This window comes from Onthophagus taurus, chromosome 6 (genome assembly GCF_036711975.1).
Source record: "Onthophagus taurus isolate NC chromosome 6, IU_Otau_3.0, whole genome shotgun sequence".
Classification (NCBI taxonomy): domain Eukaryota; kingdom Metazoa; phylum Arthropoda; class Insecta; order Coleoptera; family Scarabaeidae; genus Onthophagus; species Onthophagus taurus.
Window position 1 is genome coordinate 16,112,601 of NC_091971.1, and position 13,177 is coordinate 16,125,777.

Here is a 13,177-nt window from a genome sequence, read left to right on the forward strand (position 1 = left end):
CGTTAAATCATCTTAATTTATTGTCCTCTACATGTCCCTGCTCTGTGTCGGTTCTTATATGAATCACCCTGTATAACATATTTAGTCTCAGTAACGTAATAAAAATGTTTATAAAACAACTATAGCACCAAAATAGGCACAATTTATATAATATATTAGTCTTCTTCAATTATTTTATAGCTGTGTCTTGATCTACTATAAAATAGTTATATAAACATCTATAAAACCACAATAAAAATTGTTTAACATGTTTATATAATAATTTTATAAATGTTGTATAATTGTGTTGCAAAATGCGTTATAAACTATCATAGAATAGTTAATAACTATTATTAAATAATTGTTTTAAAATAATTTTAATATGTATTGTAAAATATCAGGTCCACTAATCACAGTTAATTAGTTTAATTTTGAAACCCAAATGTATAATAACGAGAAAAATTTTCTTGGTTGCATTTTGAAATATTACAAAACGTTGTTAATAACCTTGAATCAGTTTCAATATAGTGTGTAAACACTAATGTAACTTTGAAATCAATTCGTAATCAGCTTTGAACGACACTAAAATTGAACCACTCATATCTATGGTACCAATCTGCATATAATTTGTTTTCGTATGAATTATCCAAAAGTAAAGGTTACACATTAGTAGCATAACTAGAAGAGAGAATTTGAAGTTTTACAAAACAACCTTACTTAACTTATTGTTCTTGTTGGAAAAAATTGCAATTCGTTGAAGATCTAATTACCTCGATAATCAATTTAAAATTATAAGATCTACTACAAAAAATGGTATCTCTATCAAATAGTAACATTTCACATATCAAATTTGAAGAGAAGAAACATATTGGGATCGATATAAAAGATAACCAGATAGAAAATTTTTACTTTCAACGAAATCTATTTTACCACGTTGTAGAAGAACAATCTATTTCAACTCAAAAGTTAACTAGATAGAGAATTTAAAGTTTAAAGATGCGGACGCTGTGAAAAGGACATCGCGTCATGGTCGTCGAGGTGTAATCTGGTGCTTCCGAAATTGAACGTCGACCCTCGTCGAAACCGAAGTGACTAGTAGAATCTGAAAAATCCCCTAAAAAAAAATTTGAAATTGTTTTACGGCTGAAAGAAATAATCCCAAAACTATAGATTGTACAAAAGGTATTGATCCTTCCTTTTTTTTCGTTGTGCGTTCAGTTCAAATCACCAGAAAAGTCTTTCGGCTCTTATCTGCATACGGCGCGTCGATCGATCCTAATGAAGTGAGAGTTCACTTCGTCCTCTCGGTTTTATTGTCCGTTTTTGAGTCCTTTGACTTTTGCCTCTCTTCATCCTGTTTTTTTTTCGAACTTACTAAATCGCTCTCAAAGGAAAGTGGGATTTATCGGAATAACTCAGATAAAAGTGGAGTTTAATCAATTAAATGGGAAAATATGGGTGGGATAAGTAATAATGCGAAGCGAAATGGACGAGTATACTAATAACACCGTCAATTAAGGATAATTTGGATTGGCAGGGTGGGTTCCGAAACACAATCATAAGATGATCTGCAGTTCTCTATTTTGGATGGTGGAGGCGTCGGTTTCGATTGAGATACGACCTTCGTTTAGTGTCTTAGGAGCTGCGGTGTCGCTCAAATCCGGAGAGGGCGCTTGTCTCTATAGCTTTAAGCAGGGGCCCTGAATTATTGATTGAACCCCAAAACGAGATTACGCCCCCGTCTGTATCAAAGCGTTAAATGCACGTATAAATATTTCAAATTCATAATAACACATCTCGTCAAAGGGAAGGATCTTAAACGAGGATTAAGATGATTATTATTAAAGATATAAGATTTAAAAGTGCATTGACTAGCAAAAGTCGTAAATCCAAGATTTACTTCTTCTCCAATTTACCAAGTGCTCATTATACCTTAGCAGTTCCGATCTTTCGCAGGCAGTTATCGGAAGGGAACTGGGTTTTTTCTCATGAATAAGCGATCGCGCGGACCTCTCGGAGTGCATTTATTACGTAACCCCTCTCAAAAATGGGTCATGATGTAGATTACGATCTGGAGCGAGTCCTCCCAAAGGCAAAAAACAAGACACCATCAGAACTTTTACACTCAACTACTAAAGTCAATCTTAATACAAATAATTTTTTAACCGAAATCATTCTAAACCAAATTTAAGAAAACCAATTTGCATTTTGGGTTGATGAATAAACAAGAGGCGCACTTTACGAAATTGACAATACAAATTGTTGAAGTAAAACGGACGGTTTCCTATTTTCCCTAAAGCTTTGGGGCGTCGCGTCTGTCCGAGTTCCATTATCAATTAAAGTGTCGTCCATTATACATACGTACTGGCGTTTTCTTGTGTTGCGCGATCGGATTAGCTACGGTAGGGGGTTGAGGAGTAAACGGGGGGTAGGTCGAGGGTTTTAGGAGGACGAGTACGTGATTACCGTACCGAGGCAGAGGAAGGTCGGTTCGCCGGCGTACTGTGTAGGATGTGCTGGGGCTCTGTCCCCTGGTAACATGTAAGGGCACTGCTTTTCCACGTTCTGACAGACGTTGAGACACGGCCGCACCCTGTGCCCTGGACTTGTGAAGTGTGGCACCAACGAGCTGCACACCCATCTTCGATACGCCTCCTACAAAAAATAAAATTTTTAATTAACATCCAACAAGAAATTTATAATACAATACTTTTAAAAGATATAATTAGACCGCGTTATACATCACTTCACTAGGCGACATGTAACTGTATGACTGTCTGGTAGGTAAAGGTGTAACTTATCTTAGAAAAAATGCAGAATACCGAAAGACCTAAAATACTATTTGTTTTAAAGGATAAAGCTAAGCGCCAATCACGTTATACGATTTTATTGTGATTTCTATTTATGTAGTAGTAAATTTACACACGACTTGGTAGTAGATCTGCTAAGATCTAATATTCATTTACATTGTTTTAACTGTTGTGCTTTAAAACTCCATTTGCTGGATAATATTTTCTGGTCATGTGTTACTTCATTTTTATCTACTAATAATAATAATAATAATAACATTTATTCAGCTTACAAATGTTTTACATGTAATAAAAGAAAATATAAAACAGATAAAACCCCGTCAAGAGAAAAAATATAAATATATACAAAACAAAGCAATGTATATAAAGAGAAAAAAAAATTATATAGTTTACAAAACTAAATATAAGACTCCATCTCCGAAGGTGGTAGTTGAAGAAACTCCTCCACATCATAGAAAGCATCAGCCTTCAGGATACGCCGTACAACTTTTTCGAAGCAACAATTAGTCATATTTTTTATTGGCAAAGGGCATTTATTACATAATTTCACGGCTAGGTGATTAGTGATTAGATATTAATGCGATGGTAGGGAATCTGATAATGTGATTTGGTGGGTTTCGTAGATATGAACATCAGAACTTTTTAGAAATGAGGTTTTAGAGGAATGTACGTAAAGAAGACTCCTTAGGATAAAGTTGGATAGAGTTGTTGAAAAAGTGGTTTGCAACTAGCAGTACTCTTTTCACCTGCTAAGACCCGTAATGCTTTCTTTTGTTGAATGAAAATATCTTTGTCCGCCGGAGAATTCCCCCAAATCAGTATTCCGTATGACGCCCTACTATAAAAGTTGGCAAAGTAGGTTGCTCTAGCAGCCTCATAACCAGCTATAGCCCGTATGCCCCTGACCATAAATATTGCTACAGCCAGGCATCTTTGAAGATATTCAACATAAGACTTCCAGCTTAGGTTTGACATAACATATATCCCCAGGAATTTAATAGGTTCTTGCTCCCGTCCAGCAATTTTAGTTGTTAATAGTAGTTTTTGCGTCTTTTCCACATTAAGTTTCAAACTGTTGGCCCCAAACCATTCCGCAGCTTCGGCTATAACAACTTCTGACTTGTTTTCAAGTTCAACTCTATCTTTCGACGTTAGCACAAAAGATGTATCGTCAGCATATATATAAATGTCATCAGCTTAGATGTTAATAGACAGATCATTTATGTAAATAATAACACCAGATATAATATTAGTAACATCCGAAGTTCGACCTTTCCACTCTACACACTGCACTCTATTGTTAAGATAACTACGAATCATTTGATTTGGTAGACCTCTTATACCATAATGTTCCAGTTTATCCAACAGAACTTCATGTTGGACGCAATCAAAGGCATTTGACAAGTCACAACACAATAATTGAACATCCTAATTCCCACACATCGGTTTCGTCTTTTAAAGCTTCTTCATAGGTTAGCAAAACAAAATCTTTGAATTTTTCTGGCTTCACTTCCAAATTTTTTTAAATTTTCCAAGTCGAATTCTTTATTAAACCATAATTGATAAGGTGTTTTATTGTTTATTGTACTTTTTCCTGATCTGTTCAGAGTGTAGGCTGCGATGTTCACTGCTTCATTTTTCAAAAGTTCTCATTTCTCGTTCAGTCCTACCATTCTGTTGTGGTGTGTATGGTATTTGGTCTTTGGTGCCTGATTCCGTGTTTCGTTAAAATTTTCTGAACTTCTTTACACGTAAATTCTAAACCATTGTCCGTCCTTATTATTTTTATTTTTCTTCCAATATCGTTTTCTGCTTTCTTTATAAAATCGATTAACTTTCCTTTCACTTCGTATTTGTGTTTTAAGAAATATAATGTTCTAAAGTTTGTAAAATTGTCTTTTAATAACATAAAATACCTTGACCCTTCCAACGATTGTTGTTCCATTGGTCCTACATGCACCAATTCACCTGGAAACTTCGTTCTACGTTCACTTCTTAGATGTGCATTTCTATGTTGCTTTCCTTCAATACAACCTTCACAAAAAAATGCTGAATCTTCATAATTGATGTTATGGCGCTTTAACAAGTCTCTCGTGTATGTCTTTGATTGGTGTGCAAGTCGTTTATGCCATCCTTGTAAAGTATCTACAGTTACTATATTTCTTCATCTGATGTCATTTTATATCCTTTTGATAGTATAATTCCCAAAGAAAATAGATTTACCTTCAAACCTGGTACATACAAAACATTTTTCAAATCTACCATTTCCCAATTCTTTCCATTGAATGCCTTTAACCGAATTCTTCCTACTGCTGTAGCATCTAAGAAATTTCCATTTCCAATTTTTATGTTCTTTGCTGGTTCCAATGTTTGTATTTCTACAAATTGTTCTCCCTGACAACACATGTGATCACTTGCACCACTGTCTAATATCCAATCTGTCTTATTTATTGTCTCACTTAGTAGGGCTACTCTTATGAACGCATTGACTTTATCGTTTTTATAAGGTTTCTCATAAGGTTTGTTGTTTCTTGGATCTTTAATCAGCAATTTTTGCGATGTTTCTTTCTTTTCTTTTTATAATTTTGTTTAATATGTCCAAATTTTCCGCATTGAAAACATTTTATTATTTTCCTTTCTTCTTTTCTTCCTGACAAAAAAAAAGCGGTTTTTATTTATTCATTTGTTTTTATTCTTTGCTCCTCAATCAACAACCGTGATGTTAATTCACATCTTGATTGATTGTTCGATTGAACTGACTCCCATGCAGATACAAAATGTTTGTACGGTTCTGGCATCGACATGATTACCTTTGTTATTAACATTAGGTCGGAAATTGATTCTCCTATCTGTTTTAATTGGCTAGCAATTTCCTCCAACTTCGCTAGAAAAACTGACATGCTTTCTCCTTCATATTTAGCATTAAAAAATTTCTGTCTTACTAAATGTAAACTCACTTCAGATTTATGTTTGTACATTGAGAGTAATTTTTCCCACATTTCATGTGCATTTCCACAGCTTATGTGTCATTGGAGCTTCCTCCATGCTTTCCACTAGTATTCCTTGTGCTTTTACGTCTCTGATTCTCCATTTTTTTAAATTTTCTTTGTATTTCTCTGTACTTTCAATCGGCTTCCTTTCTTCTCCTGTTACTACATCAAAAACATCCTTCGTTTTTAACTGAATTGTTGTTTGGAACTTCCACAAACTCCACTTATCTTTATTTTTCAATTTTATATGACAGGTATTTCCCTCCATTTTACTTGACCGTTTTCTCTTCACTTTATCCTTTTTTTTTGTTCTTTTTTTTTTCTCTCTACCGTACACCTGTGGTTATTTCTTTAGCAACTCTGGGCAAATAACCTATTGTGATTTCTATTTATGTAGTAGTAAATTTACATACGACTTGGCAGTAAGATTTGGTAAGATCTAATGTTTATTTACTACTGTTTTGTTACCACTCCTTTTTTAATAACTATGTAACTTTTGTTTCATTAAGCTACTATACTTGTTTATCATTTATATTTACAACAGATTTTAAGTCCGATTTGCATCATACGTCTAAGACCCGACTTACGATTAGATACGATTTTTATTGCACTAAAACTAGAACTAACACAAGACCTAGAACTAGAATCATTCGGGTTTAGTCGTGAAAAAACTTTCAGTTGTCAATGTCAACTTTAGTTTTATTATTATATTCGTAATCTTCATAAAATAACCTTTAAAGTTAGTCCAAACTTGACGCATTTATCTCAAAAAACCAAAAAGTACGAACTTTCAACTTTTAATTTTGACATATTTGTCAAGTTCATAAAAAATCCTTTAAAATGAGTCCAAACTCGACATATTTAACTTTAATATTAATGGAAATACAATCACTTCCGGTTTGAAACGTCAACGTCAATTTTGACATATTTGTCATCTGCATTAAAAAACCTTTAAAATGAGTCCAAACAAGAGGCTCTTATCTCAAAAAACAAAAAAGTTAGAATAAAAAACATTAAACCCGAAGTTAGCAACAATGAAGATATTAATGTCACATATTTTGTGACAAATATTAAGACATTTTATAAAAATTAGGAATATGTCAAAATGACATTGACATTTCAAACCGGAAGTTGCTTATACCTCGAGTAATATTGGAAGTAAACGCATCATGGTTGGACTCATTTTAAAGGATTTTTAATGAAGATTATAAATATGTCAAAATTGAGGTTGACATTTTAAACCTGAAGTTAGTTATCATACAATAGACAAGTGGACAACTTATGGTGTTCGTTCATGACGTATTCCTTATTAAAAAAACCTTTAAAATGGGTCCGAACAAAACGCGCTTATCTCAAAAAACAAAAAAGTTAGCATAAAAAACATTAAACCCGAAGTTAGCAACAATGAAGATAGCAATTTAATTTTTAAATATTAATACCAACCTTAATTTTTTATTTTTTTTTAATTATATTTTTGTTTTTGTGACAAATATTAAGACATTTTATAAAAATTAGGAATATGTCAAAATTGACGTTCACATTCTTAACCGGAAGTTGACCATAACTTCATTAATATTGAAATTAATATGTCGTGTTTGTACTCATTTTAAAGGATTTTTAATGAAGATTACAAATATGTCAAAATTGAGGTTGACATTTTAAACCTGAAGTTAGTTATCATGTAATAGAAGTTTTATAACTGAAGTTAATCTAGTGTTATACTCTGTTTTTAAACCAGGAGGAGTAAACGCGAAAGTCAGATTTACACTAGGAAAAATCACCAGAAAATATCACTAGATATTTTGGCGGTAAATTTAAATTAATAATTATTATTATTTATTTATTTACTTATTATTGTAAAATTTGTTGTGAACGACTATTAGGGTCACGATCCATACCATGTTCTAAAAAGAACAGATTTCACTCAATTAAATTGAAGACGCAAAAGGGTTTAAACAAAATTTACAACAATGACATGAAACTGTCGAATTATCAATAACCTAACTTTCAAATTCAAAATCAAAATTCCAAATTGCCTGTGTGTGAACCTTCCTCGCATTCAACCAATCACGTGCAAGGTCAATCTGGTGACAAATTTAAAATACTCCTCCTGGTTTAAAAACAGAGTATAGTCACTTTTCAGCACTTTTTTTTAATTTTTAACGTGTTTCTTGATTTTTTCCCAAGTTTCTTAATATTTCTTTTATTAAAAAAGAGAGTTCTTAAATTTTAATCTGTAAACTTGTAACACTTTTTAAACTTTAATTTTGTAAGTTAGTAACTAATAGTCTGATTTCGACTTTGATATGTGATCTTTTTTAACAAAACAAAATATTAAGAAACTTTTTTGTAAAATGGATAAGATGTTAATTTATTTGTAGAGTCTCTGAAGATGGCCAAGGGCCGAAACTGGTTAGACTTAAATTCTATATAAAATAAAAACTAGTTTAAAAGTACAAAATCAAACTATAGATTATTTTCTTCAAAAATTTTTACACGAATCGTCATCATTTTGTCTCTAGTTTTATTAAAATGGACAGGCACCAAACAATTTTCAATAGTTTGAGCCTGTCTTACTCAAATGATGCATAACGTGGTCCAATTTATAAATGTATCTCAGAGCTACATAGTTGACGTATATCCTAAGAGCTTTCACCATTCTCGACATTGCAGCTGTAACGTAATCCTTTAAATCGTTTAATATTCGCGGATTACCAAGAAGTAAAGTGAATTATTTCGGACTATCCAGGAAATGTTTGACCGATTGTAACCGAAAATATTTCAATTTAATATTCGATTTCGATACATTTTAATAATGACAACATTAATTTGAATAAAGACACGTTTTTATGTATTTTCAATATTGGATATGGTATAAACCGCGTAAAACGGTAATATCCTGTTAAAATGGTTTAGTTGCGGTAGCTTTTTATCAGATTAACGTTCGGTTGTACCTTTCGGTCATTGATTTTAATGGTGGTTATTTTATAACATCGTTGTGATCGTTTTAAATAATCCCAATACATTATAAATATTTAATTCGATCCGAGGGTTAATTCCTATTCCAATTAAACATTTTCGAACCTTTTTACATTCAATTTTCCAACAATATCATTCAATTTATTTTTTAATGAAAAATTAATGCCGGTATTGTTTCAATTATCAACTTATATTTTGGTTTCGTGTGAGGATTGTTGCCTTTCAAATATTTGAGAATAACAGAAACAATATGCGTCGTGATGAAATTGTCCTTCAGCCAAGTAAATATTATTTTCGCTGGCGCATGGATTGTGCAGATAACAGCTGCAACAATTCCGTTTTTAAAATTGTATTACTTCCATACCATTGTCTACAACAGTGGTTCTCAACAAAAACTTCGCGAAAAGTTGGTCTTCCGTGAAACCTCGATATAGCGGATTAATACGGGGAAGGGAGTGTAAGCAACTACTATTTCACACATCGAATTATAATGTAAAATTAAGATCTTGATCAAGATAAAAATATACAACAATCTAACACTGGATAACACTTAAAACTAGAACTAACGCTAGAGCTAGAACTAAACCCGAAACTTTCTAGTTCTAGCTCTAGTGTAAGTTCTAGTTTTAGTTCTATAAAAATATACAACATAGCGATATCTAGTGCTAACTAGCGCTGCCTCATAATGTTACTAGAAATAACATTAGACCTAGAACTAGAAACATTCGGGTTTAGCCGTTCGTCTCTTAAAACGGCTAAACTCGAATTATTCTAGTTCTAGGTCTAATGTTAGTTCTAATACCAATACAACTGTAAAACTAGAATTAACACTATACCTAGAACTAGAATCATTTGAGTTTAGCCGTCTTTAGAGACGTGCGGCTAAACTCAAATGATTCTAGTTCTAGGTTTAGTGTTAATTCTAGTTTTAAATGTTATGTAGCGCTAGATTATTGTGTATTTTTATTGAACTAAAAGTACACTATGTTAATTAATTTTCGTAACCCACGTGACCTGTGTAATATTGGCTGCATATCTCAATATGTAGTGATAGCTTGGATAATTTTATATATATTATTTTTAAATTATTATTTAAATATATATAGTGGATATTTTAATGCTGACAGCTGATCGTACGTTATTGTTGTGATTGTCGTACGCTTTGTGAGTTTTTGTATTTTCTTTGTTCTTTAATCATTTTTTGCTGTCTTTATATTTTTCGAAACAGTTCTTTTTAGAACCGTCGGTGTTGCTAGGGGTTGCTTTAAACGGCAAGTCTATAAACAAATCAAAATAACCACTACTTTCAACATACCACAATTTCAATGTACAATGGGTGCACTAAAAATTCTTTTAAATAAAAGGACAGAAAGTTAGACCCTTTTTTATATTTAAAATATTTTTTTAATTATTAAAATATATCTAAATATATTTTAAAAGGCTTTTAAAGTTAATGAACTGTCGCCATCGTATTTAGGAACTTTCGTCGCGTTGCAATACCAATCTGTGATATTGGTTGCATACTTTACCGGATACGATAATTAATTAACACACTGTAGAACTAATCAAGTCGACAATCAAGTGGTGTATAGCCATGTTGAAAAGTCGGCAGATCACAGCCAGTCTGGGAGGCGAGTCGCTGACTATAAAGGCGCTAAGAGGATGTCCCCAAGGGGGAGTGCTATCACCTCTATTATGGTGCCTGGTAGTTGATGACTTAATGAACACCCTAACTAAAAACGGATTTAAGATACAAGGGTATGCTGATGACCTAGTAATCACAATCCGAGGTAAATATGATTTAATCATAACTCAGCTAATGCAGAAAGCCCTACTACTCACCAGTACTTGGTGCAGAAGCAATGGAATCAGCATCAATCCCAATAAAATCGAAATAGTCCCTTTCACTCGGAGAAAGAAGCTACAAATAAAAGCACCCTCCATTGAAAGCAGAACTATTAACCTCAAAACAGAAACTAAATACCTAGGGGTAATACTTGACAGTAAACTAAACTGGAACTCACACTTAGATAAGGTGAGGAAAAAGGCCATCATGGCAAACCAGATCTGCCGCAGGCTCCTAGGAAGGAACTGGGGTATCAAACCACGAATGGCTCATTGGGCCTACGTAGCAATAATCAGACCCATGGTCGCCTACGCCTCATTGGTTTGGTGGCCAAAAACAAAACATAAGACAGCTCAACAACAGCTGGCAGAAATCCAGCGGTTAGCATGTCTTAACATAACGGGTGCAATGAGATCCTGTCCGACGGCTGCTTTGGAAGCCCTACTCGGTCTCACACCGCTCCACATATATATAGAAAAGGAGGCAGCCTTAAGTGCCTTATCACTGAAAACAGTTTCTTCACTCAAGTTGATGCAGGGTAACCTCAGAGGACACATCGAGATCCTCAAGGACCCATGTCTAAATCACCTGATTGAAATTAAAACGGACCTCATACCGACGGAATATAATTGCAACCAACCGTATAAGGTCATATTTAGTAGCAGGGATGATTGGGCGAAGGGAGGGCCTCAACTAAAAAGAGGAGCCCTAGCCTGGTACACCGATGCTTCAAAGACAGTAAGATCAGGAGTAGGCATGGGCATCAGTGGACCAAATAGCCACATCAAATTGCCCCTCAGCTCGGACTTAACAATTTTCCAAGCAGAAGTTCTTGCTATAAACTTCTGCACCGCTTTGAACCTACAGAAGGGACAAAAAGGTGCATCCATAAACATTTTCACAGACAGTCGGGCCGCCTTAAAGGCAATTCAGGCCTACACGTGTGGCTCCGCACTGATCAGAGAGTGTACCAACAACCTGAGAGAACTCGCTAGGGGCAATGATGTTACCCTATGGTGGGTTTCAGGTCACAGCAACATTGAGGGCAATGAGAAGGCCGACAAGCTGGCCAAAGAGGCAGCAAACACGCCCTTCATTGGACCCCAACCTGGATGTGGACTACAAAAAAACCACCTAAAACAAATAATCAACAACTGCGAGGATTCAAAGATAGCCTTACGCTGAAAAGAACTTCCAGGTCACAGGCAAGCGGAGAGTATGATAACTCCGTCGCAAAACAAAACCAAAGAGGTTTTATGCCTCAGCAAAGGGGATCTAAGAACGCTTTCAGGCTACCTGACCGGCCATGTGCCCCTAAAATACCACCTCTTCCACATTGGACAAGCTGAGGATCAAACTTGTCGACTATGCAACGACGAGTCAGAAACTGCTGAACATATACTGTGCAATTGCGTCGCCAGAGGCCGTCTAAGGCACAACGTCTTCGGTAAAACTCCCCTGTTACCTACCGACATAACTGTTCAAGACCTCAGGACAATACTAAGGTTCATTAAGGACCTACATTTGCCCTAAACCTTTGGAGGGCTAAAGTTACAATAGATCTTATAGGTCGCGGTAACGAGAGGGGCCGCTCTCCTCAGCCCGGCAGCAATAATAATAATAATAACACTAGACCAAGAACTAGAATCATTCGGCTTTAGCCATCTTATGAGACGCACGGCTAAACCCGAATGTTGCTAGTTCTAGTTCTAATGTTAGTTCTAGTGCCAATGCAAATATAAAACTAGAATTAACACTAGACCTAGAACTAGAATCATTTGGGTTTAGCCGCACGTCTCTAAAGTCGTTTTAAATGTTATACAACGCTAGATTATTGTGTATTTTTATTGAACTAAAAGTAGAACTAACACTATACCAAGAACTAGAATCATTCGGCTTTAGCCGACTTATGAGACGCACGGCTAAACCCGAATGGTGCTAGTTCTAGATCTAATGTTAGTTCTAGTGCCAGTGGAACTGTCAAACTAGAACTAACACTATACCTAGAACTAGAATCATTTGGGTTGGGTTGGGTTGGGTTGGGTTGGTAACAATGCTAGTGTAAAACTAGAACTAACACTAGATCTAGAACTAGAAGTATTCGAAGTTTTCTATTTCTAGGTCTAGTGTTAGTTGTAGTTTTAATTGTTATGCCGCGCTAGATTGTTGTATATTTTTATTGAACTAAAAGTAGAATTAACACTAGACCAAGAACTAGAATGAGAGTCTTAAGAGATGCACGGTTAAACACGAATGTTTCTAAGTCTCGTGTTAGCTCTACTTTTAATTCAATGAAAAATATAAAACAGTCTAACGCTGAATAATAACTAAAACTAGAACTAACACTAACATTACAACTAACACTAGACTTAGAACTACAAATATTCGGATTTAGTTCATCTCTTAACGAAGTCCGTTATATAAAAGTTTTACTGTATTTTATATTGAAAATATGAGATGATATTTTGAAATAAAAAAGTCACAGTATTATTAAGAACCAGCTCAATAAAATGAATTTTTTTTTGTGGTTCACATTTTCATAAAAAGATTATTAATAAAATCATCTCGATAAA

General features: G+C 34.3%; 1 protein-coding gene across 1 annotated transcript in view; it reads right to left on the reverse strand.

The window, feature by feature from the left end:
- LOC111423708 (calcium-permeable channel component Mid1) overlaps positions 1 to 13,177 on the reverse strand; it is a 114,940-nt gene that overhangs the window by 29,967 nt on the left and 71,796 nt on the right. The window contains exon 2 of the mRNA XM_023057012.2: positions 2,451 to 2,634. Within this exon, the coding sequence (XP_022912780.1) occupies positions 2,451 to 2,634 (184 nt within the window). The remainder of the gene's footprint in view (positions 1 to 2,450; positions 2,635 to 13,177) is intronic.